This window comes from Ictalurus punctatus, chromosome 5 (assembly GCF_001660625.3).
Source record: "Ictalurus punctatus breed USDA103 chromosome 5, Coco_2.0, whole genome shotgun sequence".
NCBI lineage: Eukaryota > Metazoa > Chordata > Actinopteri > Siluriformes > Ictaluridae > Ictalurus > Ictalurus punctatus.
This window is the reverse complement of record NC_030420.2, coordinates 27,540,921-27,568,531: the sequence shown is the minus strand read 5'-3', so window position 1 is coordinate 27,568,531 and position 27,611 is coordinate 27,540,921. Positions and strand designations below refer to the sequence as shown.

At 38.8% G+C, this 27,611-nt stretch overlaps 1 protein-coding gene and 1 long non-coding RNA gene across 4 annotated transcripts in view; one reads left to right on the top strand and one right to left on the bottom strand.

The window, feature by feature from the left end:
• Window positions 1-27,611, bottom strand: part of mgll (monoglyceride lipase) — a 40,570-nt gene that overhangs the window by 1,693 nt on the left and 11,266 nt on the right. The window contains exons 3-8 of one of the 3 annotated variants that reach the window (XM_017468183.3): window positions 22,955-23,061; window positions 21,872-22,008; window positions 10,950-11,060; window positions 8,780-8,869; window positions 5,087-5,302; window positions 60-3,216 (exon numbers count right to left, since the gene is read on the bottom strand). In XM_017468183.3, the coding sequence (XP_017323672.1) occupies window positions 3,100-3,216; window positions 5,087-5,302; window positions 8,780-8,869; window positions 10,950-11,060; window positions 21,872-22,008; window positions 22,955-23,061 (778 nt within the window). In that variant the 3' untranslated portion in view covers window positions 60-3,099. Of the gene's footprint in view, window positions 1-59; window positions 3,217-5,086; window positions 5,303-5,855; window positions 5,981-8,779; window positions 8,870-10,949; window positions 11,061-21,871; window positions 22,009-22,954; window positions 23,062-27,611 lie in introns of those variants that run through there. The other 2 variants (XM_017468184.3, XM_047155690.2) reach the window with 2 other exon arrangements.
• LOC108265632 (uncharacterized) lies at window positions 8,796-14,497 on the top strand. The gene is made up of 4 exons (XR_006982563.2): window positions 8,796-8,910; window positions 12,593-12,756; window positions 13,266-13,390; window positions 13,497-14,497. It is a non-coding gene; the product is annotated as an uncharacterized LOC108265632 (long non-coding RNA).

Genomic DNA, 27,611 nt, shown 5'->3' with positions numbered 1-27,611 from the left:
GTTAAGTAGCAACAAAAAAAATGCTGTGCACATGAACAATGATTAACACACTGCAGGCGTGTAACAGTCTTCATTTATTTGTCTACTGGCCATGATGTCAGAATGAAACAATTCAATCACAATATTGTTCTCAGAATTATATTACAATTTTTAGTAGAAATTAAAAAGTTTATTTTTTACATGCATATACAAACAGTAGTCTATAAACATTCCCACACCTGACTTCACAGACTCGCACAAAGTCTGGAGTTTACATTAGAAGTTGTAGTAGAACTGTGCTGCACGACTGGATTTCAAAAGACCAATCATAAACCACTGATAGCTGGTGATCACTGGTGGATGGTGATTTCAAAGCCATGCTGCTTATGGGTTTTACTGTGACAGAGCGAATCCAATGATGACTAGCTATTGAGAGCATTGCTTCTGAGATACTGCAAACACAAAAACGTCTTTATCAGATGGCAAGAATGAGAGTACTCTGCATTTTACATGGTGTATCGTCATTAAAGGTCATGCAAGGTCAAGGCTGTTGTAATGTAATCTGACATGGCAGCTCATAGTAACGAGATGGTTTCTTATTCTGTGTCTGTTAGGGTGCCTTTTGCTACTATGTTGCTCAAGCATGTTCACAAACCGTGAATCATTACAGAAACAGTCAAGAGTTCTAAAGCATCATCGCTTTAACCATTCATATGTCTATGAAAAAGCATCTCTCTATATAGAAATCTTATTGTAGTCTCTTTGAATCATTAATGCATTTATTTTATTGGATGTCAAAGCAGAACTTTTTACCATGTTTTATTAACTGGGTGAAATTAGCTGCACTAAAAGACTTGCTCCCTGAGACCAGATTAATGTACAACCTGCACGGTGTGCGGCTCTGCACGGGGAAGAACGTTCTGTTATTGACCACTGAGTCTTAGCTTAGAGCTCTATATTGAGCAAGATAAAAATCACTTTAAGAGCCCTCTGATCAATTTTGCATATACTAGACGTACATGTGCATGATTTCAGCACCAGTCTTATTTGCCAAAAATGGGACCAGAATCACCCAGCTATAAAGGCCATAAGCAACACAGCTCAGACAGCATGGTAAGATAGCTGATCTGCTAACAGAAACAACCAGGATTTTCATAGATTTTAGAATTTCAAAGTATTATTAAGCATCGAGATAGCACACAGTACTGTATGTCTCTTTCTATAAGGATAGACACGTGAGAAATAGATATTTGTGGTATTGTTACACTATATATATATATATATATATATATATATATATATATATATATATATATATATATATATATATATGTGTGTGTGTGTGTGTGTGTGTGTGTGTGTGTATAAGACAATTTTTAGGGGTTTTTTGAATTAAGAAAAAAACAAACATCCTTTCTGCAATATTTTTCTACCTGCTCAGATATAATATGTACACACCTAAACAATCTTCAATAAGCTGAAAATTAAGCTACAACAGCTTATTTAGTAACCAGAACATTTAAACTCTTTTTGTCCACAGTTTTTTTTTTTAAAACAATATTATAATATATCTCCTGGTATGATCTTCATTTTGTTGAAAAGTTTCTTCTTGAACAAAGAAGATATACAAGTACTTCAGTGCTTATGAAAATAGTGTAAATGCAAATGTATTTACATTATTGTGCAAATATATATTAAAAAAAAAAACCTAACAATATATTATAGATGTGGCCACATACATTATCTCATAAAACATGTTACTTCTAAGAAATACACGGCCAGCAAACTTTAGAAACATTCAAATAAATGTTAATGAAGAAATGATGAGCTTAACAGAAAAAAAAGTGTCCCTTATTAAACCAATAAATGCCCTTTAAAATATTAGAAGTTGTAACCAAAATCCTTTTTGTCAGGAGAATTGCTGAGAATGTCGAAAGTACTGAGATTAGTGGATAAAGTCACATTTTCTCTATCTACAAATCTTGTTTTTCCAGTCTGATTGCCAACTCACATTTAGGTCATTAAAAGCATAAAACTATTGCAATAATGTGTAGATTATTTGATTATTTGTGATTGACATACAAAGCTATACATCAGCAACAATACACATTAGGGATGTAACGTTTTCTGGTTCTGTGGGGAGGTATCAACTGCCAATAGACATTCAGCATTCAGCTTGTTGACATAATGTTAGAGAACAGTCATCGCCACCTCAAACCCCCCATACATGGCAATAGAACAGTCTTTAGTCGTTTAAACAGTAATCAGTCAAGAGCAAACACGGCTCTGATAGTACAGTCTGATATATTGTCATATCATAAATAAATAGCCAATTGAACGTTCTGTCTGTGGTGGTGTGTTTGCCGCTTGTGTGTATGCATGAGCATTGTGTGTGGGTTTAATCTCTGTGACTGATCAGGGCTCAAGGGTGTACCCCTGCAGCTGCCATGTGCTAGATTTCCTCTCACTGCTTCATTCCTCTCAATGAACATCCAGATAACATCGTTCCTCTATCACTCTTTATCCCTTGTCCTCTCTCACTTGGTTACCATGACACCCTGTTTTATAATTTATTTATTTTTCCTTGCTAGTATTTTATGGTGTTGCCCTGGTAACTGGGATGATTGAAGTCTGCAGTGCCACTGTTGGCCAGCGGGGGCATCAGAGTTGCAGCACAGCGGCTCAACTGGGACTGAGGACCTAACATCAAAGAAAAGATGAAGGATGACAAAGGGCAACTGCTTTGTTACCGTGGCAACACACAAAGAAAAGGCTGGGTGTTGGGGGCAGCTGTGTTCATTATGGGACTCCTGGTGACTGACATGATAACATGTGAGCCGCACCCCATGGTGCTAGAAAGTATGAAGTGAGAAAAAAAGACAAGCCTGACACTCTAGACCTAACATAAAAGCTTTGACTTTGTTGCCAAAGGTCAGAGAATGGTGACCCTTGACCTCTCCTAGATTGTTAATAATGAACATAATTGTGTTTGGATGCACCCCAGGAGGAGGAGTTGTTGTAAACAGAGAGAAGAGAGGTGAAAATAGTCAGAGTGAAAATAGTCAGAAAATAGTCACTGGGGCCTAGTCAAAGGGGTGTGGTTAATGGAAAGATGGACAGTTAAGGCCCAGAGGGGGCGGGAAGACGCTCAATAATCCAGGTGATCACTTCTTGGAGGACAGACTCCGCCGTCTCAGGCAACTCATGGTGCAGGGCATGGTAGGCTCCTTCATACACCTGATATGCACACACACACACACACACACACACACACACACACACACACACGATCAATCCTGGTCTCATAGATAGATCGATAGCTAGAGTACTTTATTGATCCCTAAGGGAAATTGTTTGTCACAGCAATAGACAATTACAGACACTAAATACTAACAAGTGCAATTCAATAGCATTTGGCAGACAACTTGTCTAGACGACTTACAATTTTCTCATTTATAAAACTGAGAAGTTGATAGTTAAGGGCCTTGCTCAGGGGCCCGGCAGTGGCAGCTTGGCAATGCTGGGATTTCAATTCTCAACCTTCCGTTTAAAAATCCAACATCTTAACAGCTTCATATTTATACATCCATATAAATTTGAACAAGTGACGGTGATGTGATTGAATTTTGTTCTATTTCATATGAATGAAGTGTTTAATACAGGTGCAGATGCTATCCACACGTCGAACCCTAACCTTTAACTTTGCAACGGATCAAATTATTTCTGAGACAATGCTAAGACTCACCATGGTTTTGATAACTGGTCTCCTACTTTGTGTCAGATTCTGAGACTTTATATTATGCTTCTTAAAAGAGTTTTCAGAAACAAAAGCACAAAGACACACCCAAACAACAAATGTGGCAGATTGTTGGGTTCTTTTTTGGGCAAGCATATAGAGGGTGCTTCATGCTGTTATTTTAAAAATGCGAGCAAGGGGAAGAGCAGACTGACTGGCTGGAGAACTATGTAGATTACATCCACATGCTTATGAACAGAGTATGCTTATGAAAGGAATGCACTGTACTATCTGTGGTGTGACTATAATATTACACACTGCAAAAATATGTTTTAATGGCTTGTATGACTTTTCAGACACATGCATAAGTATTCAGCTTCTTTGAACATTTCCACATTTTGTAGTGTTACAAACTGATATGGATTTAACTGTCATTATATGCAATGAATCTACATAAAATAATCTATCATTTTGAAGTGGGTGGAAAAATTAATATCCATCCACCCGTTTTCTGTACACTTATCCTTACTTGGTCGCGGGAACCTGGAGCCTATCCCAGGGGGCATGGGGCACATGGCGGGAATCGAACCCTCAACCCTGGAGGTGTGAGGCAAACGTGCTAGCTACTAAACCACGTGCCCCCCAAAATGAGTGTAGTTTACAAAATGATTTAAAAATAAAAATCTTGAAAAGTTGTGATTATATAAATATTCACTCCTGTTGCTGTGAAAACCCTAAATTAGTTCTACACAGGGGTATGTGGAGCCTGGAGTCCATCCCAGGAGACTTTGGGCACATGGAGGGGGACAATCCGGACAGGTTGCCAGCCCATTGCAGCACACAATCATGCACACATTCACATTCCCATTCACACACTATAGACAATTTGGAAGTGCCAATCAACCTACAATTTATGTCTTTGGCCTGTGTGAGGAAACCAGAGTACATGGAGGAAACCCCTGAAGCATGGAGAGAACATGCACGCTCCATGCGCACAAGGCAGAGGCGAGAAACAAATCCCCAACCCCAGAGGTGTGAAGCAAACGTGCTAACCATTAAGCCACTAAAAATCATAGGATTATAATAAGTGGACTATAATTCAGTTTCAGTTTCTGGTCGTAACACTACAAAGTGTGGAAAAAGTCAAGGGCGGTGAATACTTATGCAAGCCACAGTATGTGTACATACTACAGTGTAGAAGTGTGGTGGTATATTGTTCAACATTTTCTTAGTCTTAATAAAGGAAACGTTGAGTTGCTATACTGAATCAGTTAGTGAGTGGAAGGCATTGATGTTGTTAACACTGATTTGTTTGACAGAACTGGTGTTTAGGTTGGTTTGTTTGCCTAAAATTTAAAATGTACTGCATACCTTCAATTTTTTGTCTGTGCTCTTAGCTTGGTTGTACATGAGATGGGATCCTCTGATATCGCAGAGCTTGTCAGCAGTTCCATGCAGAAGCAGGAAAGGCCAGGAGATGTTAGGAAGCTCTGTTTCGATGCGGCTTGAAGCAGCCATCAGCTGCATTCCGAACGATACACGCATCCCTCCATGATAAACCAGCTCATCTGATTCATATGCCTGCACCTGCAGCACATGAGTGGAACTGTGTTCAGATCGACTGTAGCAATAACTTCAACTTATTTAGAATAATACATTGACCAGACTTTCAACACAGAGCACTCAATATAACCACAGTCAGATTTTTCTAAATGTGAGCCTTTGAAGCATGTTCCCAAAAATAAATCAAAACATATGTATGGTATTCTGGGAAAACATGTGTAATATCATTGTGGTTGAACTCTGGGGAAAATTGGGTTTTGAACAAAATAAGGTTTTTCCGTCTATAAAATACTGCACTTTAACACATCAACTTTATGAAACCATAAACATGTTTTACAATAATGATGTGGAAAGTTTTTTTTAAATTCATTTTCTAACCTTGCCTTGACTGCCTGACGCAAAGATCAAGTTGGTCGAGGAGTGTGTTTAACAAACGCAGCAATATATACCGTCAATCTGCCTGAAGTTGTCTAAAATGTGATTTTTCTGTGATGCCACACTTGATCAATGTGTTCCACTGATACGTGCCATAGCATAACAGACATAACCCTAATCACTTAAGTATGAAATCAGATACCGGCTGTCAGATTGTCTGTGATGGTCCTGCAGTGTGGGAATGGAATCTTTAAAATACAATTTTCTCCCTTTTGCTTTTGGGGATAACCAGATTTTTAAAACACCAAATCTCTGCTTGTGGTTGACCTGCAAAAGAGAAACGTATTTCAATTCAGGAAAGCCTGTAGCTTTCAGAACTACATATATAAAAGAATGCCAAAATTCACCACATGATTTTTTTCATCCACAGGCTTTTCCCAGGATGCCACACATATGTTAATAACTTTCTGCTCATAGTTTTATTCATAGACATATTCTAGCTGGTCGAGACAACCAAATGATAGTCGGATAAATTACTGTACCTGTTTTTTTTTTGTATCTGTACATACAATGTCAAATTTAGTTTTGCTTGTTAGCCTTAGGTTAAACACAAACCATGATAGGGCTGTCAGAATGAATTTCAGCATTCAAATTAAATTTAAATCATAGTACATAATGTATTCTGGGGCAGAAATGTCTGATTAAAATATTTAAAATTCTGTGTTAATCAACATACATATCTCAAAAGATATGCACCAAAATGTGATATTGGTGGGCACACGTCTATTGGGCAAACAGTATCTATCTATCTATCTATCTGTCTGTCTATCTATCTATCTATCTATCTATCTATCTGTCTGTCTATCTGTCTGTGTGTCTGTCTGTCCAGCACTTCCCACAGATGCTCGATTGGATTGAGATCTTGGGAATTTGGAGGCCAAATATGGATGTATAATGTATGTATAAGGGAAGTGCTGGCTCAATGGTTTAGAATCTGGGTTACTGCTCAGAATGTCATGGGTTAAAGCCCCAGCACCACCAAGCTGCCACTGCTGAACCCTTGAGCAATGCCTTTAACCCTATGGACTTCTGCTCTAGGGGCGCCTATGCGCTCTGACCCCAATGTTCTAACAAGTTGGGATACGTGAAGAAAATAATTTCACTGTGCTGTAATGTATATGACAGATAAAAAGGCGTCTTCCTCTTCTTCTTCTTGCTGTATATAGTGTAATAGGAAGCCATTTGTGATTGTTGGTACCTTTTAGTCACTGCTTCGTTACTGCATCAGAAAATTATGCAGTCACATATACTGGTTTATCAAAGGCATTTAATGTGAATATGCTTATATTGCTGGCTGAGAGGTGTTTTGTGGCTATATAGAATAGAAATGTGAGTTGCATAGTGTGTCTTGTGCTCTATGATTGCTTTGTCAAGATCTTTGTAGTGATTTCTTGGCTTGTCACACTGCTTGTACTCACTCTTGCACTCACACTCAGTCACTCACTCTATCTGGATTAGAGATCATATACCCTTTTCATTTTTAATCATTGTGATATATATGCTATACACTCACTACATGTTCCTGTGTTCTTATACGTTGACTATGAAGCCTAACTTAAAGCTTTGACTTCTTAAGCCTTGACATTGTATATGCTCTCTTTTTCTGAGCAGGAAGTACTTGCTGTACTTGTGTTGTAGCAGCTATTATAATACCATATATCTATATCTATAGTCTTTGGTCCTGTCTAAACTTCCTTTCTTATTCTAGTTGGAGCAGTTGTAGTTTAATTGTAGTAGTGCACACAACCTGAACAAAAACTTCAGACCCACCCTCTTGCATACTCTAAATGCTTTGTTGAGAGGTTTAAATGGATGAGAGGTGTGTTAAAGAAAAGAACAGCAATTTCTGGTACCGCAATCAGTTAGTTCTGCTTTGATAGGCCAAATGAATAGAGTCATTCATAGAGAAGCAGACATTTACGGTAGTTTTAATTAAAAAATACGAATAATGTACTACGTGGAGATCCCCAAACATGCAAAGTAGCTAACAGGAAATCTCATTTAAAGCTACAATATTGTCACTCAGTTTATACCACAGGCCATCATAATGTTCTGCACTGTGACAAATACATCCATACCACTAATCAATCCATGCAATACTATGGGTTCGAATATAGAGTGCTTTGGCATACTTCCCAGATCATAGCCTAGACAGCCTCCAGCCTATGTGCATTCAATTGGTGCTACATCTGGGCATGTTTTCCAAAGCCTTTAATTGACGAGAAACTCCTGAGTTCATGCATAAGGTACTATTAAATAAATGCAGTTGATTGTGTCAAGAAAAATGACATATCTAGTGTTGCTGAATTTATTGTTCCCTGCTAACATTAGTCGAGATTTGTATTTCAAAGAGGCTGTCAGTGGTCGATACATGAGCAACCTTCAGCTTCCTTTAACTGTCTGAGGTTGAAAGAGCCTGGGGCTGGCTTTTACTGTGATGAAAGCTACCCTACAATTCAAGTCAGCTGATCCGATTCTCATAGTCCCTGCTGATGACAGGTGCTCCATTATGAAAACAAGTTTATTTGATTGTATATGGAGAGCTAAACCACTAATTTACCTATCAAATGGCATGACGCATGAACTCTTATGCTGTTTTCACCCTTTGTACTACATGTCTAAAACAATATTTAAACAATACAGATCAATCATTTACAAGATGAAATGTAAAAAAAAAAGAAAGAAAGAACAGTCTAAAGAGGCTTAAAGCCCGTAAGAAATGTCAACTGATTAACTAAATGTTTAAGAATATTGAGGAGAAGAAACTGGACATGGCAAAGTATCTTGGATAAGAGAAACAAGTGTGAGTGTTATATGTAATAAACCACACACAAAACATATAAAGAGTTTGCTTATATTCCTCATATCTGAAAGGTTTAGGCTTGGCAAAACTAAAGCAATAAATTGTAACTTTATTTCCATTAAACTAGTCGAAACCATAGTCTATAAACTTTGTTAAACTCCTGAACTACCAAAATGCTGTTAATGGAAAACCAGTGCACGCAACTGACACTTGGCTGCCCTACATGCACAGATGACCTTTCACACACATTCTGAGTTCACTACCTGGTTTGGGTCCCGTGAGACCGACTTGGGATCGATGGAGCCGATAGCGAGGCTGGGAGCCATATGGTTCAGGACTTTAGCAATGAAAACCTGCAGACAACCAGAAGGAATCAGCCTACAACAGATAACAGGTAACAAGGAACTAGACATAGAAAATAAAGTTTCAAGAACTTCACAAGAAAATTTAAAACAAGCCCAGATAATAGAAGGGCCTCCATTTCCTAAATACATTCCCTATTTTACTTCTTGTCTCTCTGCGAAAAAGAAATTGAGCTGTGCCATTAAGAATCAATAGGCAGAGAAATTTCATTTATATATATATATATATATATATATATATATATATATATATATATATATATATATGTAAAAAATAATTACAGTCACAAGTTACAAAAATAAAATCATGAGACAAAAGAATGAAGAAAAAAAAACCCTGCTGTAGCTCGTTTTGTGCTCATTTCACCAGAAAAAGCTGCAGGTACATTTGTCATGGTAATCTGTATAATAATGATCCTCATGAGATGCATATTCATTTCAACTAATCAGTAAGTGAATTCAGTATGCACAAGACAATGGCACTGACTACAATTGCACTCCTTGTAAACAATGTTTTTAACGGGGTTCAACTAGGTTTTGAAAGACGGCTTGAGGACTGTTTGATTCTGATTTCATGAAATGTTCATCCGAATACAGACAAATTAGGTCTACGTGGATTTTATTTGATTTAATTCAACTGAAGTTGTAAGAAAAAGCACAAGCACTAACCCTGCTGCGAATGCCCAAGTATAACCTGCGGAGATGTTCATGTTCAATCTCAGGGGACTCGGGGCACAAGGCAGGGGAAACTCTGAATGGGGTGCCAACCCATCGCAGGGCACAATCGCACACACACTCACACACTATGGACAATTTAGAGATCAGCCTACAAGGCATGTCTTTAAACTGGGGGAGGAAAACCAGAGTACCCAGAGGAAACCCCCAAAGCACGAGGAGAACATGCAAGCTCTGCGCACACATGGTGGAGGAAGGAATCAAACCCCCAACCCTGGAGGTGTGAGGCAAACATGCTAACCACTAATTCACCGTGCCCCCTGAGAAAACTATCCATGTGCACAAATATACAAACCAAACCCCAAGTGACCATGGTGAATAATACAGAGACTGAAGCATGTCTTGTATGTTTAAATATTCACCCATGTTCTAGCGGTTAGTGTTGTTGACTTACTAACCACTGGCACCTGTTACTCATTTTCCCCCACACAGCACTCTTCTCATCATCAACGTAAATACACTCCTCTTTCCTTTCTTAGTCAGCTGCCAACATTCTCTGTATCCAGTCGCTAATCTCTTAGATTTTGATTCTAGCCTTTATCTTTGCCTTGATGTTTGATGACTTTTGGACTGTGGGAGTTAAATTAATTCTTCATACCTTGGTTTTCATTCTGACTGTGGACGTTTTTAACACTTTCCCTTCTTAGCTCACTTAGATTCGAGATATTTTTATATGACTTGTAAAACTGGTGTTGCGTAGGTTAATGATGACCTGGGTGAGAATACACTGGGCCATTTTAAAGATTTACTTATCAACCTAGCTGTATGAGATTACTTGTTTACTTTTACTAGCCGATCATCCTGGAAGCCAGAACGAAAACCCAAGTGGACACGGCAACGAGGAGAACGAGCCAGATCTACACAGACAATAACGTGTGTGCAGGCTTGAGACCTGAAGCTGTGAAATAACAATACTACCGTATCACCAATGTTTCATTTTCATTCTTTCATTCATCATCAATACCTCCAACCCACCATCTTCGGTGTTTTATGGGACAGTGGGAGGAAACCAAAGAACCACGAGGAAACCCATTTGAACCTTGAGAGAACATGCAAAGCTCCACACAGACAATAATCCAAGTTCAGGTTCAAACCAGGACCCTGGATCTGTGAGGCTTGTTACCATGTCAACGTATTTGATTCTGTAATGGTTGAGTCTTCTCTTCTTTTGTTTTGATTTTGGTCTTTTGCTTTTCACTGTAAATGTATTTTCTGCCATTTAGAAATGAAAATAAACCAACAGTGGCATTTTTCTGCAGAAATACAACACTGCCATCTCACAGTAACATCAATATGGAAGAAAACTGGGTGTTTGTGTGTGAGGATGGACTTCCACCTTGAAGGGTGTGGCAGATTCTGGGTTCATCTGGATCATGGGGGCTATCAGAACCACACCGGCGAAATCCTGCGGCTTCTCACATGCAGTCAAAATAGAGATGGCACCACCCTGTAGTAAAATACAAATACACACGTCAGGGTGCTTGAAAAGAAAACAAGCCGACACTGTTCTCTTGCTGAACTTGGCCTCTTGCTCCTGTTGTCTTAGGGAGCTTAAGAAAAAGCATAGAGGAAAATAAAAATAACATGTACCATGAGAGTGAGAAAAATTAAGAAAGTGAGACGGAATCATTACTATTCCCTGTGCCACTGGGCGGCCATTTTGTTCTCGCTGTGTTCGGTAGTTCTTTATTAAGCCTCTGAATATTAATGAAGTGAGTTTCAGACTCAAAAGAGGTTCCCAAGACCAAAGCACTACTTAGCACACGTACACAAACACACACACGTCACTGAGATCTTTAAAACGATAGGGTTATTTCATTTAGCACGTAACCAGCAATATTTCTAGCACATGTACATTTCCATATGCACAACATCCTCTTTGACACTAGACTGACACTAGATTATGAAACTTTTAAGGGTGTGTGTGATGTAAAGGAAGAACATTGTTTGTCCAGGCAGTTCCTCTGAGATCCCAAGGCGAACTACAGGAGCTGATATTGCACGCAACATGTGCACCGTTGTTTAACACATGCTGACACAAATGTAGCCAAGTATGCAAACACAAAAGTTTAACACTTAAAACACGTTTAACAAGTCTATTGCAGAAAAGAGAACAGAGCAGTCTCTCTCTGCCTCTCTTCACACACACACACACACACACACACACACACACACACACACACACACACACACACACACACACAGCTATTGGGAATAAATAGCTGCATTGTCTTAGTGGCCCCATAATGCGCTGAAGACTTAATGCTTATGTAAGATTCTAACAATGTGACATTATACGAGATTGAAAGAAAAAGTACATTAGAAGAAAATATAGAGGCTACAGGGAATAAATGATATAACTCATCATACTAATAAAAAAAAAGAATGAAGAATAAGCTAATAAATGATTTGGGAATACAATGCTGTGGGTTCAACACTGAAATGTGAGAATGCTGAGCTATGCAAAGACAGAATGAAGAGACTGTACTGTTATATTAGCGTACTGTGTTGTGAACGATTCATGTGGTAATCAGGGGAAATAGACTTTAGAAACTGTGTCCTATGATCTGCCCTATATGGCATATTTTATAGCAACACTAACACTAATACCAACAACAACAACAACAACAACAACAATAATAATAATAATAATAATAATAATAATAATAATAATAATAATAATAATAATGTATAGGACATCTATGAGCTTTTACTACATTCTTATACCACAGCACTGTTGAATTTCCAAATCTGATTGGTTAGAAGGTGTTAATTAAAATGATACAGTATGTTTATATTAATCTGCTCATTCTAATCCTTTATGGTTTCTATAGTAAAAACTCAATGTAAGACGAAAAATGGACAGATTAAAAAAAAAATACATAAAAATATAATATAAATGTGTTGATATTTTACAAAAAATACATATACAATGGTATGTGAAATTTTGTGAACTTTTTTATTTATTTATTTTTTTAGAATTTTCTACATTTCTGCAACCCCACAACATCCCAGAGTTGAAGTTTTCTGTACTGAGGAATGGGCTAAAATTCCTCCAAGGTGAGAAACAGTAGGCGAGAAATACCCGGATGGCGTACTGCTTCTGGCGAGATTTTGGAGTGTGCAACTGATGCGAACACAATGTGAGTCAAAAATCCCATAATGCAATGGGACTGGTGCAAATGAGTTAAAAAAAAAAAATCGCGGAACACGGCGTCGGCTCTTTTTAAGTATTAAACCTTGGTTAAACAGGACTCGCTTAAACGATACCTGAAAAAACCTGTTAACTTGTTAAAGGTTTAAACACGAAAACAGTTGTCACAGCGTTGAAACCTTTTCTGTGATCTCCATCATGCCTTATCCGGCCAAGCTTATGGCAACGAATTTACCTCAGCCTACAAAGTTAACCCCGCCCACATTACATTACTAATTCAGTTAACTTTCCTGATGTGCATTTTGCCATTAGTGCGGTTGCTTTAATCTGGTGGTCCCCTTAAGATTTTTGTATTTATGATGATGTTGAAGGTCACATGACAATGCCAACATGGCGGATGTAGTATGTCCGGGATTGTATTCATTATACACACACATACTGAAAGTACATATAATAACGTGTCTTCTGTTACTAATAATATATTTTTGTTCTGTTCAGTATCCTGCAAAACATATTATGAAACTCTAAGGAGGAAACATTCGATGGATAAGCCTGAAAAAGCAGAGCTGAGAAACTCTGTTAAAACTGGCCAAAAACAAAGAAAGAAAGAAAGAACGTTAAGTGTAAGTAATTAAGGAAGATTGATGTAGTTGATTTAGCTTGTTCATTTCGAAATGCTGTTAGCCATCTGGTGGTTGTCAGTGGTTAAGTTACTGTTATGTTTTGCAGTTGCTAGAGTCCAGGGGTCCTGCAGACAGACTTGGAAAGAGAACTGTGGGAGACAACATGATGTCCGATGAATAAGATGGCGTTGTTGATGGGAGGCAGGTATGGGTTGTTAAACCACAAGCACAGAGAAGCCCACAACTGTCAGCTCTGTGCCAGGAACTACAGAAAAGGCTGGATGCAGACCCACGTTATGCTGGCACTCATCACACTCGTATGATGGAAAGTGAGACAGAGTCGGAGAGGAGTTCATTTACTGAACTCTGATTGCACCTCCTGTTATTGTTTTGGATTTTTCAGCTGTTTTTTTTTTTGTCCTTTTATAAGCATTATATTTGTATTTTAATAGTATTTATATATCCATATTTTATTGTTAATTTGGATATTTTATCGTTGTTGTTATTTCACATTTTATTGTTGTTATATTTTGGACATTCCATGTTATTCCTTTTATTCTGTATATTTCATCCTTTTAATAAAGATATTTAAAGCCAAATTATTTTCTCAGAATTTATGTCGTGAGCAATATTGATTGAAGGCCGGTAGCAAGGTGTATAAGCTAAGGCTGTGGTTTTGGGTGGGCTGAATTTTAAGTCAAGCCAATACATGTAGTGACCCAATATCTGTCAAGATTTTGGGATGGGCTTAATTAAGAGTAATCAGTAAAATGAAAGCCAGTGCATACAGTGGCCCAATGGCTGTCAGGATTTCAGGGTAGGTTAAGTTTAAGGGCAAACAATCCAGTTTGAGATGAATGAACATGAGGTGAGAAATGTTAATTATCACTTGAGTGTAAAAATGTCCCCTGACAGGATCATCTTCTATGGCAACAAATGGCCACGTCAGTCACTATACACCCAAAATGGTATATAATTGGGTGTATACGGATGTGTGCAATTTAACACTCCCAGCCAGTACATTTCTGAATACGTCTGAAATTCAGTGGCTTATACAGGAGTCTATTAGTCCAATTACAGCTCTTTTCATGCAGTGTAAATGCTGTTCATGATTAGTTAACTAGTAAAGTAAAAACTCTTATACATGTCTTATATATATATATATATATATATATATATATATATATATATATATATATATAATTATTATAATGTGTTACCAAAACACGATAAACAGGTTCACAGTCACGTCCTTCTTTATAAACATTAGCAAAGAGGTGTTCCCAAAAAACAAGTTCTATTATTAAAACACTGAAGCATCCACCCTTATTTTTTGACAACCTCGACAGGCTTCAGCTCAAAAACATGACATCAACTTGTGGCTACCACAACTACCCAAAACACATGAGACAAAAGGTGTACAAATTTTTATTCAAGTCTATTCAACTCAACTCCTCAGAACAGGTGTCTCTTGCTTTTATTCTTTACAAAACTCATTTTTTTGCAACACAAAACAGTTTGAAAACTCAATAGGTGAAGGCTGTATTTACCAGACAACATTAGAAACGCTCAACAGTACAATAATTGTTGATCACATTCAGCTTAAGAAACAGGATTCCATCTTTGTTTGAATTACTGGCCATAATAGAACGGATTACCTTTTTATTTTGGTCTAATTTTGAACTTGTGGTGTTTGTGATGTATAGTGGGCATTCGTCATTACAAACACAGAGTACATCTCAATACAGAAGTTAACATAAAAATATATTTTTTAAAAACTGCTAAACAAACTAAATGCAAACTGGAATACCTGTACCATATAATACAATGATAAGACATTGCTAATGCCATTCTATTGAGTTTGCCTCTGCATTGTTTCAGTCAGTTTGTAGATCACATGACTATCTGTGTGTTCAAGTCCTGCTTGGAAGTTCGTATTTAAGAGTTGGGAATTCGTAATTACGACACCAGGTCTCAAGTCACTTTGGTCGGAGCAAGATGGCGGCGTACCTATTCTTAATTAACTACAAAAAAATATAGCAAGGTTTTTGAACTCTACTTCTAGATAATGTAGAACAAAGAATGTGTATGGGGTGTGTTTTGCTTTTTTATGTTTTTAATCAATTTATGAAGCCACTGTAAAGTTTATTTTAATTGTACAATGCTATTGTATTTTGTGCAGGCAATTAGCTTGTTTTATTGTAAATAAAAAAGCCTGACAATGACTTTCTGCATCTTTATGCATCTACATATAACTGAAATCACTTTCTGAGACGAGTGAATTTTCCATTTCAATAACTTTACCGTCAACTGCAGATGTTGCACCCATTGATTCCACCATGTTTTTTTTACTGACCCATCCCCGACTTGGCAACTCGGCGCTCAAACAAAATCCTGAGTTTTCCATTCGTAATTACGACTTGGTGATGGTGTTCATGTGTGTTTAATTCATAAATACGATCTTTCTGACATGACTTTTCACCATTTGCCTACCCTGGTTATTTTCAATAAACCTGCACATGCATCCAAACCTGCCTTTATCCTGACAAAAACATACTATTATATGACGTAAGCCTAGTGTATACTGTTGTGCTAATAAACAGACAACACAAAATATCATCGATCTCGAAATATATTGCATGATGATCAAACAGCGTCGGCGCCATGTGACGGCCCCAGGAGGCCCGGCCAGGCCACCTAGGTCACTGTGGCCCCTTAACTCTGGTAAACACCCCACCCTACCCCACCCCCGAACGTGATTTCACCGCTGGGACTCAGCACCACACCACTGTGCCCTCTTACCTTTTAAAATATTAATAATTAAATACATTTTTTTTAAAGCAATTTGGCAAATGAATTTAGTTTTATTATAAATACTGATTATGAATGAAGAGTAGAAGTTGACAAAAAAAAAGTTAACGTCATGACATAAGTCATAATCAGCCCATTACATACACATACACGCTGCTATTACGACAGTGATGTAAGCGCAGTGGTTGAGCGCCATCATGAGAGCAAACATTGAAAAGCTGACTTTGTCTAAAACATTTAACGTTTAGCTTGATAATTCAACAATAATGGAAATTTCGCAATGAATGGAAAGACCTCGTTCTGATAAAGTTTAACACTTCCACTCATTGCCTGCAGCTTTTCTAAAGTTAAGATGTCTTTTTGCTTTTTTTTTGTCTTTGTCACTAGTATGTGGTTATGTGACCAGTACTGCTCATTATTATTTACTCGAGTGCTTTATGCATAGCCTTGCTCTTAAGCATCGTCGGGTGATGACATGATGGTTTCTAGGGTGCCACGCTGAATCTTTGCTTAAAAATAGGTTTAGTTAAATGGTATTATTATTATTATTATTGCAATAATTCTTGGCTAAGGTAATATGAAATGCGAGCCTCTCTTTACACTACACACAACCCAAAATTATCCAACTTCCACCACCTTTAATTACCCGGGGAGGTCCGGGAAAGGAGTCTGATCAAACACACTGCATCCACAATTATAAGGAAAATATATGGTACTTAATTCTTTAAAATGATGATTATTATTTTTGTGAGGTGGGCGAGGTAGCCCACAAACCCCCCCTCCGCCACTCCTCCAGTGACACGTCGATGCCCCCTCGTTCCGAATGCCCTGGCGCCGACCCTGTGATCAAAGTTAATTATCAAAGCGAAGCAGGCTGCAAAATATCAAGAGGCGGTACTACAGCATCTTCCTACACTTCAAGTAACCTGATAAAATGGCATTAAAACAGTTTTTTTTAAACAGAGAGCATGAGGGTTTGCAACCTGAGTGCATATAAAGGCTGGAAAGGTGGGAAGTTGTTAGCATGAAACAGTGAAGCAAGCACGCAGAAGAACTGTCACGCAGGACAGAACTTCCTTTCTGCAAACAGTTCCTTCCCCTTCGCTTGTCAGGGTGTACACTTTGCTGAACGCATTTTGAATGAGCACACTCGCTGATACTGGTCTATACTCCATCATGCTTTTTATATAAAAAAAACACTGTTTAAACATTTTAAATATAAATTCAGCATGAGGAGTTTGCTAGCACGGCAGCTACTCGGTCAGAAAAAAAGGTATTAATGCACCTCTAATAGTAAAAATAATATAAGTTATAACAGACATGACTCATCGGGCCAGCTGGGTCTAATTCCAGAAAGTCATTTACGCCACGAGTAATTACTCACAGATGTTTTAAAATATTTTGACATTCTTAGATGTCACACAGACAAATCCTAATCTGAGGGAAATATATTCTACTCTGTGGGACAGATGGAGAAACACAGCCTTTAATGGAATGAAAACAGTGAAGTGGCTCCATGACGGAGTGCTGCTGGCATGCAGAGGAGGAACACCCAGCCAGTCTATGTCTTTGCGTGTGTGTGATGAACACGTATCCTTACCCAAACTCATTTATCCCACATCTTTGGTAAGGATACGTATTCGATCAAAAATAAATTATTAATATAAATACCTTAGACCATGAGAACTACAACCACACTAAAAGCAAAGGACATTTGTGCAGCTCCTGAGGCTGGTCTCTCATTTGATTCCCGTATACAGTATGTACAGTTGCAATCAAAATGATTTAACCCCCATTGCAAATCAGGTTTACTGTCAAAATGTACAGACTTTCAGCTGTTTGCAATGAACAAAGATTCTATTCAGGGGGTTGAATAATTTTGAAACTGGAGAAGTCATTATAAGTTTCATTTTCAGTTGAATTTGGGGAAAACACTTGAAGCATTCGTTATGTTGAGCTATTTCAATTGCTCTTGTTTGATTTGTTCATTGCAAACAGCTGAAAGTCTGTAAATTTTGCAGTGGGGGTTGAATCATTTTGATTGTAACTGTAATGTCTCTAAAACTGCATATTATAATCTGAGAGGTATCTGCAAAATAAAAATAAGCTAGTACATGCTTCCTTTTTAACATGTAGTTTGGACTACAGCAGTGTGCTACTGGATGTCTGCCCTACTATCTTTCAACTTTAGCTAGTTTTGAATGCAATAGTTCACATCCTTACCAGGAAAACACAGTCAAAGCACATTACCACAGTTTTATTCCATTTACCCTGGCTGCCTATTAAGCTCTGCATTAACTGTACAGTCCTCTAAATGGTTTAGCTCTAGCATATCTTGCTGATCACCTGAAACAGTATAGCCAATCATAAGCACTTCATTCTGCTTAAGCGGTTAGTTATACTTTGTCCGAGTGCTTAAGAAAGCCTGAAATGAATGTCAGTAAAAGAGAACTTTAGCAGTCCATCAGAAAAAGGAGGATGGGTAGTAACTATCTATCCATCCATTTTCTGTACAGCTTATCCTATACACGGTCACAGGAAGCATGGAGCTTATCCCAGGGCTGTGTCAACCCATTGCAAGGCACAATCACACACATAATGGACAATTTGGAAATGCCAATCAGTCTACAACACGTGTCTTTAGACTGGCGTACTCGGAGGAAAACTCTCAAAGCACAGGGAGAAAATACAAACTTCACACACACACAGGGTGCAAGCAGGAATCAAACCCCCAATCCTGGAGGTGTGAGGCAAACATGCTAACCACTAAGCCACCACTAAGCACAAAGATGAGGATGAGGAAGACTGTTGCATAATCTAATGGAAAACATTTATAATGGTAATGAGTCTTTATAGATCGCATATACATTACAGCACAGTGAAATTCTTTTCTTCGCATACCCCAGCATGTCATGTCATGTCAGAGCACAGTGTCAGCCATGATACAGCGCCCCAGGAGCAGAGAGGGTTAAGGGCCTCGCTCAAGGGCCCAACAGTGGCAGCTTGGCAGTGCTGGGGCATGAGCCCCCAACATTCCAACCAGTAACCCAGTCAGTAGCCTTCAGTTGGGTCAGTACCCGATCAGTAGCCTTAACTGCCGAGCCACCACTGTACACCCCCCCCCCCCCCCCCCCCCCCCAAAAAAAAAAAAAGCAGAAAGCAAAACAAAAGGACAAAGCATGACTTGTGAGTTTTGAAGTATTCTTGGAGCATGATCAATGCAGAACTCTTCTCCAACTTCCCACATTACAATTTAAGCTTGGGCAACCTAATTTGAAAATGTAGCAAGTCCCTGAATTCTGTATAAACAGTTCTAACTGCAAATAACTTGAACGAGAAAAGCAGCTCCAAGTTACAAACTTATTAAACTATTTTAATTATGGCGTGATGGAAATAACCACTATATAGTGTCATTTAATACATTCCTCCATCTGTTCAACAGCACAGAATATGAAAATGAAATGATGTAGCACCTGTCTCTACTCCCTAGTCAATAAAATAGTGATTCCAAAATGACTATTTGGAAGCTGAATGCATTAAAATGAACAAAGCTTCCACTCCATTCCATAAGAAATGCACTTAACAGAATAGATAATTTACAACAGACAACACTTTCTCTAATAAGTGCATTTAAGAAGAGGGTTTGAGACATACTGTCAGAGAAGTGAATGGTTTACGCCTCCACCCCAGTACATTCACACGCCTCTACTGGCCAATCACAATGGAGGTGGACGGGCAGTTTGGACACTTTGGTGTCGGAGAGCGACTTTTTTGGACTATCATGTGCTGTCCCATCCCAAAGTGCTTTTCTCTTGCTCTGAAGGCATCAGAACTTGCCTGTTCTGATGGAAGTATACGTGGGCCTTTAATCCCAAAGATCACTGGCAAATAGATAACGAAAGGTCCACATGTCTCTGTCGACTAACAAGTTAATAGTTAACAGGTTATTTCCAGTAAAATTAAAACGTATATTGAACCATATACGGTATACAATCACTGTCCATTTTATTAGGTACACCTGTTCATTTATGCAGTTATCCAATCAGCCAATCATGTGACAGCAGCACAACGCATAAAATCATGCAGATACAAGTCAAGAGCTTCAGTTAATGTTCACATCAAACATCAGAATGAGGAAAAAGTATGATCTCTCTGATCTCTGTGACTCTGCTGGTGCTAGAAGGCTTGGGTTGAGTATTTCAGAAACTGCTGATCTCCTGGGAATTTCACATACAACAATCTCAAGAGCTCACACAGAATGGTGCAAAAAACAAAATACATCGAACAAGTGACAGTTCTTACTATAGACTTCCTGTCAGCTCAGACCAGTCTGGACATTCTCCTCTGATCTCTCTCATCAACAAGGTGTTTTAGCCTGCAGACCCTCCACATACAGTATGTTTTTTGTTTTTCGCACCATTCATGTGTACAGGTGGACACTGAGTGTATTTCTGCATACTAGCAAATGTAACCACAAACAGTCTTATACCCTTTTCCTTTAGCACGCTTATGAAAGTGCGGGTATGACGGTTTGAGGTAGAACCAAACTGCATACTCAAGGAGTGTTTATTATGGGGAAATACATGAGTCATAATCAAAGCCTGTGGCTGGTGTTAAAACACACGTTGACACAAAGATTAATCCATACTCATAAAGACAAAAGACCAGGGTCAAAAAACAGAAAGACACAACAGTTGGGTAAAATAGGCCCAACAATAGACCAAAGCAAAGTGCAAAATAGTCTAACGGCTGAAGAAATTATACACACATAAGTTACTTTGCAAAACACAAAGGGATACACAGAGAATCCACTTAACCTCAGTACACCCTCAATTAAAAGATATCACAAACAAAAATGCGGATGCTGTGGCAAATGGATTCATTTTTGACACAGTCAGGAGAGAGTCAATTAATATATAAAGCCGATTATTCATTATGAAGGCTGTGTGTGCTGAGCTGTTTGTGTTCTCCTGGGGCTGGCTTTGATTGCTGAAGACTTGTGTACGAATTTGCTTTACACAGTTTCTATTGAACTCAAGCATATTGTAGCTGAAGGTTAAGGCTTTGTTGCCCCATTGGATGTAAACAGAAACATGCTAGACATACTGAATGTTGAACTGAAAAATATATTTGTTCATTCATCTTCAGTACGCTCTTTATCCTAGTCAGGGTCATGGTAGACCTGGAGTCTATCCCGAGAACACAGGGTACGTGGCAGGAATACACCCTGGATGGGATGCCAGCCAATCGCAAGGCATCACATACACTTTCATGCCTCTGGGAAATTTAGAGTACTCTATCCACCTAACTCCATGTGTTTTTCTGAAGTAGGAGGAAACTAGAGAACCCAGATGAAACCCAAATAAACAAAGGGAGATCATGTGAAACTACAGACAATAACCTGAACTCCAGGGACCCTGGAGCTTTGAGGTAGCAAAGCTACCTTCTGCACCACCATGCCGCCCTGAAGAATACATTCTGTTCTAAATAATAATAATAATAATAATAATAATGTACATACTAAACGTTTTATCGATTTGTAAAAAATGCTCATCGTCCCAGCCCTTAAAAGCATGAAACAGGAAAGAGAGTCGGGCGTGATTAAGGACATAATCAAGGCGTATTGACAAAATTGGATGCAGGTGGCTGGATGTGCGATGTGTATCTCACCATCGAGTGGCCAAGGATGAAGATGGGCAAGTTGGGGTAGCGCGTTCTTATCAGGTCGATGTGCTGAAGACAGTCTCTGATGTAGATCTGAAAGTTTTTAATATTCATCCTCTCCCCTTCGCTCTGCCCATGGCCCACTGCAAGAACAAAAGAGAGGGAGAGAACGTTAATCAAAAATGTATTAGGGGAATTAAGTGAAATTAAGAGGATGAAAAAAAATAATCTCTCGGCTGTGACAGACACCCACACGTTAATAATATAACTGAGAATAAGTGAAGGAACAGACGCTGAAATGAACAAAGGGAGAGAAGAAAAGAGGGTGGAAGTATAAGAGAGGGTGAAGTGAAACCCACTGAGAGGAAAATTGCATGTCTAATAGAGCCTCCTATGATTTTCAATAGAGGTGTGAGACCCGACACACCGTGTTCCAGTAATCACGCACACACACACACACACACACACACACACCTCTATCTTGGAACAAGGTTTTGTTGTGTGAATCATTAGTTACCATGGCACTCCAACATCAAGTGACATTTAAAATATTCTGGGCACGTACACTTGATATTTTCCCTCGATATGCTTCACCCCCTCTTTCCCTTTTCATCTTTCATCTTCCCTACACTCTCTTGTTTTCTCCCTTGTCCTCTCGGTTTTATTGTCCTCTCTCCCCCACTATCTTTCTAATCTTTTGACACTTCATATTGATTCATTTTTGTATAGCTGTGAATTTGTGTTTGTGAGTGTGTGTATGATTGTGTGTGTGTGTGTGTGTGTGTGTGTGTGTGTGTGTGTGTGTGTGTGTGCAGGCATTGGCAGCTATCTCTAAGCATGAGTCATGACAGGCACGTCAAGTGCAGAACAGCATGTAATCAATCAAATACAGCTGTGTGATTTGCTTCTCTTTCTTCAATACTCCGCCTGTTCAAGTGATTCACACTCATAATAGAGCTTAACTTCCATACGCACTGACTGTAAAAATTTAAAAAAAAAAACCCCAACAAAACCCTAGGATTAAACCTGCTGTTCCTGCTCTATAAATGTGCATGGATCATTTTTTTGGATTCTTAGGATGTCACTCACCATGGTCATGGGCGAACACAAACAGGGAGTGTTGGGTCAGTGTGTGAGCGACGTCGGCATACGCGCTGCAGTGTTCTCCAGCCCCATGAACCACAAACACCAGTGCCCTGGCACACAGAAACATTCTATATTTAGTAACAGGCAACACTTTAGTTGTAAACTGCAGAAGACTTCACAAATTTTCTACTATATAGTCCTGAAAATGACAGGATGTCCTGAACTGAAATATTTTTCCCTTTTGCATGTACCAGAAATAAAGTTAAAGCGTTTTACAGTCTAGTTTCCCCAAGAGTGAAAAGGGAGAAAATTGTGTTTAATATGTTTAATCATAATTAAAGGTGGACATAATAGACACCAGGACATCAAGTTATAATTTTTCAAATACAATCACATACAGTGCCCTCTAATAATATTGGCACCCTTGGTAAATATGAGAAAAAAGAAGGCTTTATTGTTTAACCTCTTGATATTTTGTTTTTTTTTAAAAAATCACCAAAATACTCTGCTCTCATGGATATCAAACAATTGCAAACACAACAGGATAATAAATAAATGAACATATATCTTTGTTAAATATAGGTATGCAACAATTATTTGCACCCCTATGAATTCATATTAGAAAAATATATTTGAAGTATATTCCTATTGATATTTTACATTTTTTTTTAGTACACCTGATTGACTAGGAACTGGCAATTATTCAACCATGACTTCCTGTTTCACAGGGGTATAAATATGAGGTAACACATAGGGCAAATTCCAATAGTCATTCATAACAATGGGTGAGAGCAAGGAATATAGCTGTGATGTGTGGCAAAAGGTTGTTAAGCTTCACAAAATGGGAAGTGGCTATAAGAAAATAGCACAAACATTGCAAAAATGCCCATTTCCACCATCAGGGCAATAATTAAGAAGTTCCAGTCAACTAGAAATGCCAGAAAGTTTTAAATGGGCCGTGGTTGTATCTTCCAGCAGGACAATGATCCAAAACATACATCAAAATCAACACGAAAATGGTTTACTGACCACAAAATCAAGATCCTGCCATGGCCATCCTAGTCCCCTGACCTGAAACCCATAGAAAACCTGCAGGGTGAACTGAAGAGGAGACTCCACCAGCATGGACCTCGAAATTTGAAGGATCTGGAGAGATTCTGTATGGAGGAACGGTCTCAGATCCCTTGCAATGTATTCTCCAACCTCATCAGGCATTATAGGAGAAGACTCAGAGCTGTTATATATTTTTCAGGATAAACCTGTATTTTGTTTGCAATTGTTTAATATCCACGAGATCAGAGTATTTTTGTTAAAAAAAAAACTGTACTTAAAGTCAAGTTACCCCAAAAGTGAAAAGGGAGTAAAATGTGTTTAATGTCATTCTGCTCCTGAGCGGTGCAACAGTAAAGCATTCCTCCTATCCTCAGAAGAGCGTTAGTGTGAATCCCGGCGATGCCATGGCCATCAGTGGCCCAGAGTCCAAGACACCAAAATTGTCAGAGTGGTTGCATACACTCTCCCTTGTCAATCAAGTGCCGCTATACAATTATAGGCATCTGTAAGCTCATGCATGCAGAAGGGGGCAGGTAGTTTTTTCCTCTGAGTGTGTTACGCTGATGCACTATGAACAGCAGTTGGAAAATATACGGTTCACTGGCTTCACATGTCTCACAGGAAGCATGTGTTAACCTTCTCTCTCATCAGGTGGTAGTTGCTGTATAATAGGGGAGACCTGACTGGTGGGTGGGAAATGGCCAAGACTAAATTAGGGAGAAAACGTAGAAAAAGTGTAAAACGAAATAATTTGTTTAAAACGACTGCAGTGAAGGAGTATTGCGTACATTTTGAAAGCTGGTATCTGAATTGTTTATTCTAATTTCAGTTTTGTCACAGCACACACGTAATGATTCAAAGCATGACATTCACCGTGTGAGAAACTCACACTTACATAGTAAGGATTTAGATATTGACCGTTAAACTGGCTCATTCCCCAACATGAACTTTGCAGGAAGACAGTTTTAGGTAAGATTAAATTAATTCATTGTATTTTTGGTTAAATGCTAAATGACATTCCACAGAATTCGATTTATATAATTTTCAGCCCATCCGTTCTGTGAACCCTGCTGTCCTGTATATGAACCTGTATTATACACGTGAACACGTGAAAAAGCTGCCTCCCACAATACAACACAGGCATCAGGTTTTTCCTTTAATTTATCACCCATCTGTAGGAATTGTAAACACATGCTACCTAGAGAATACTGTAAGATGTCATGATATATAACACTACAGCAGATATTATGAATTACCAGTGATGGAAACATTACATTAATTACATTATATTCTATCCACTATACAGATGATTCAGGACAGGATCCGATATCTGCCGTCTGTTTATGATGTGGTTCTGTCAGTCTTATGATGCACACCACCTTCATGCAAAATACGGTATATTAAATAATGGAACGCAACTCTCTCACACACACACAGACACACACACACACACAATATGAGTCTGACTGAGTAACATCTTAATGCAATGCCAGGCATATTCACATACACACACTTTCGCTAATGCACTGCTCAGACCCAAATGTTGTGGCCAGTGCATTACCAGACTGTTTAGTAATGGTGTATTAACTCAGAATCTAATGTTGTATGAGAGAAAAACATTTACTAATATTTACTAACATTGACTCTCATGCAGACTAATTAAGTGGGTCGTCTCAGTCGTTATGATCTCCTGTTCCGATGCCTAATGGCGTCCTGACAAAAAAAAAAATCTCTACCAAACATGGGTGTTTGTCCAGCCGTCTGTTCTGTATCAGATCTGGCGCTCACGCACGTTCTCACTCTATCTCTCTCTTGCACACACACACACACACACACACACACACACACACACAGACATAAACACACACACTTTGTTTTTCTTTCTGTTCTGTACCCACCCTCTCTTTTCAAGCTGGGACTTGCTTCTTTTAGATATAGCTTAGGACTATCTTCTCAGAGGAATGGACACACACACACACACACACACACACACACACACACACACACACACACACACAAAAACATAAACAGAGCACACTCTGTCCTCAGTGCCCACTCTGTTTCATGGTTTTCACTCTTCTGCAGAGACTCAGGCTTTCTAATCCAATTTTGACCTACTAAACTACACACACACACACACACACACACACACACACACACACACACACACACACACACACACACAGTGTGGTTCTGTGTGAGTGTGTTTGGTATTCTCACATGTGCATTACAGAGTGTCTATGCTTTCTATGTGAATTCTCTGCATGTTTTATGTGTTAAAGCTGCAGTCTGTAAAGTTTATAACTGATTGTAGATCTGTAATAAACATATAGTTTTTATAGACACCCGACAAAACCTGCTGTTTTGGAGATGCTCCGACACAGACGTCCAGCCATTACAATTTGGCTCTTGTCAAAGACGCTCAGATCTTTACACCTGCCCATTTTCCCCTCTTCCAAACACATCAATTTCGAGAACTGACTGTTCACTTGCTGCTTAATATATCTTATACCTTGACAGCTGCTAATGTAACGAGATGATCAATGTTATTCACGTCACCTGTCAGTGGTTTTAATGTTATGGCTGATCGATGTCAGCTTCCTTTAGATAGTTAACCGTATCTAGGCTAAAATCTTATGCATTATGCATTTGAAACATCTTGTTTACATAAGTTCCGGTGGATTTCCAACACTATAACCCAGGCTTCAGCTTTGTAAAACAGTTTATTTTTAAGTGCACAGTGATTGGCTGTTATTACAGAGAGGCATCCCTCAGAGTTCAACATGTCTCCTGTGTTGATTTGAGGGATGCTAGCCAATCTCAGGCATCTGTGAACTTGGACAGAACAGAGCGGTTAGCGCTTTCCTTTTTAAGCGCTGGTTAAGCTGCCCTTTGACATGAACAGTAGCAGGGAAAAAAACGTTTGAAAAGAAGTTGTGGTGTGTGTTAGCATTTATCCTCCCAGATTGTGTAACCGTCCTACAACAGAAAGGAACGGATGGGAATTGGCAACGACTACACTGTGGGGAAAATGAGGTGGTAAGAACTCATTTCTTTGGTTAAACTAAATGTCAGTGAACATGCTGTGCTTTGCAAATTGACTTAATTGCTTAGCAGTTTTGGAAATCGTTGCTTGCTTCCACATTTTCTGCCTGTCCTGCACATCTGTGTGGGAGGATACACGGGTGTTTACAGCATTTCACGTTTTTCAGTTGGGCTAAAGAACATTAAGTATTGCAGATGGCAATCTACATCCCTTAAGGGGATACTGCACACACACGCACACACACACACACACACACACACACACACACACACACACACACACTGAGTTGAGTAGAAACTATTCACACTTATAAACGGCTGCGTTCTGAGAATAGCATCTTTTCACAAAGACCCTCTTCATTAGGTTTAAGGATGGAGGAGAGAGGAAGAGAGGGAGAGGGACAGAGCGAAGGATGAAAAAAGCAAGATAATGAGGGAAAGTAGGACAGAGTTCAGAGCTAATGAAGCTGGATTAACATTCCATCTCTCTCTCTCTCTCTCTCTCTCTCTCTCTCTCTCAGTGAAACACATTCACTCCATTTTTTTTTGCTGTTCCCAAGCT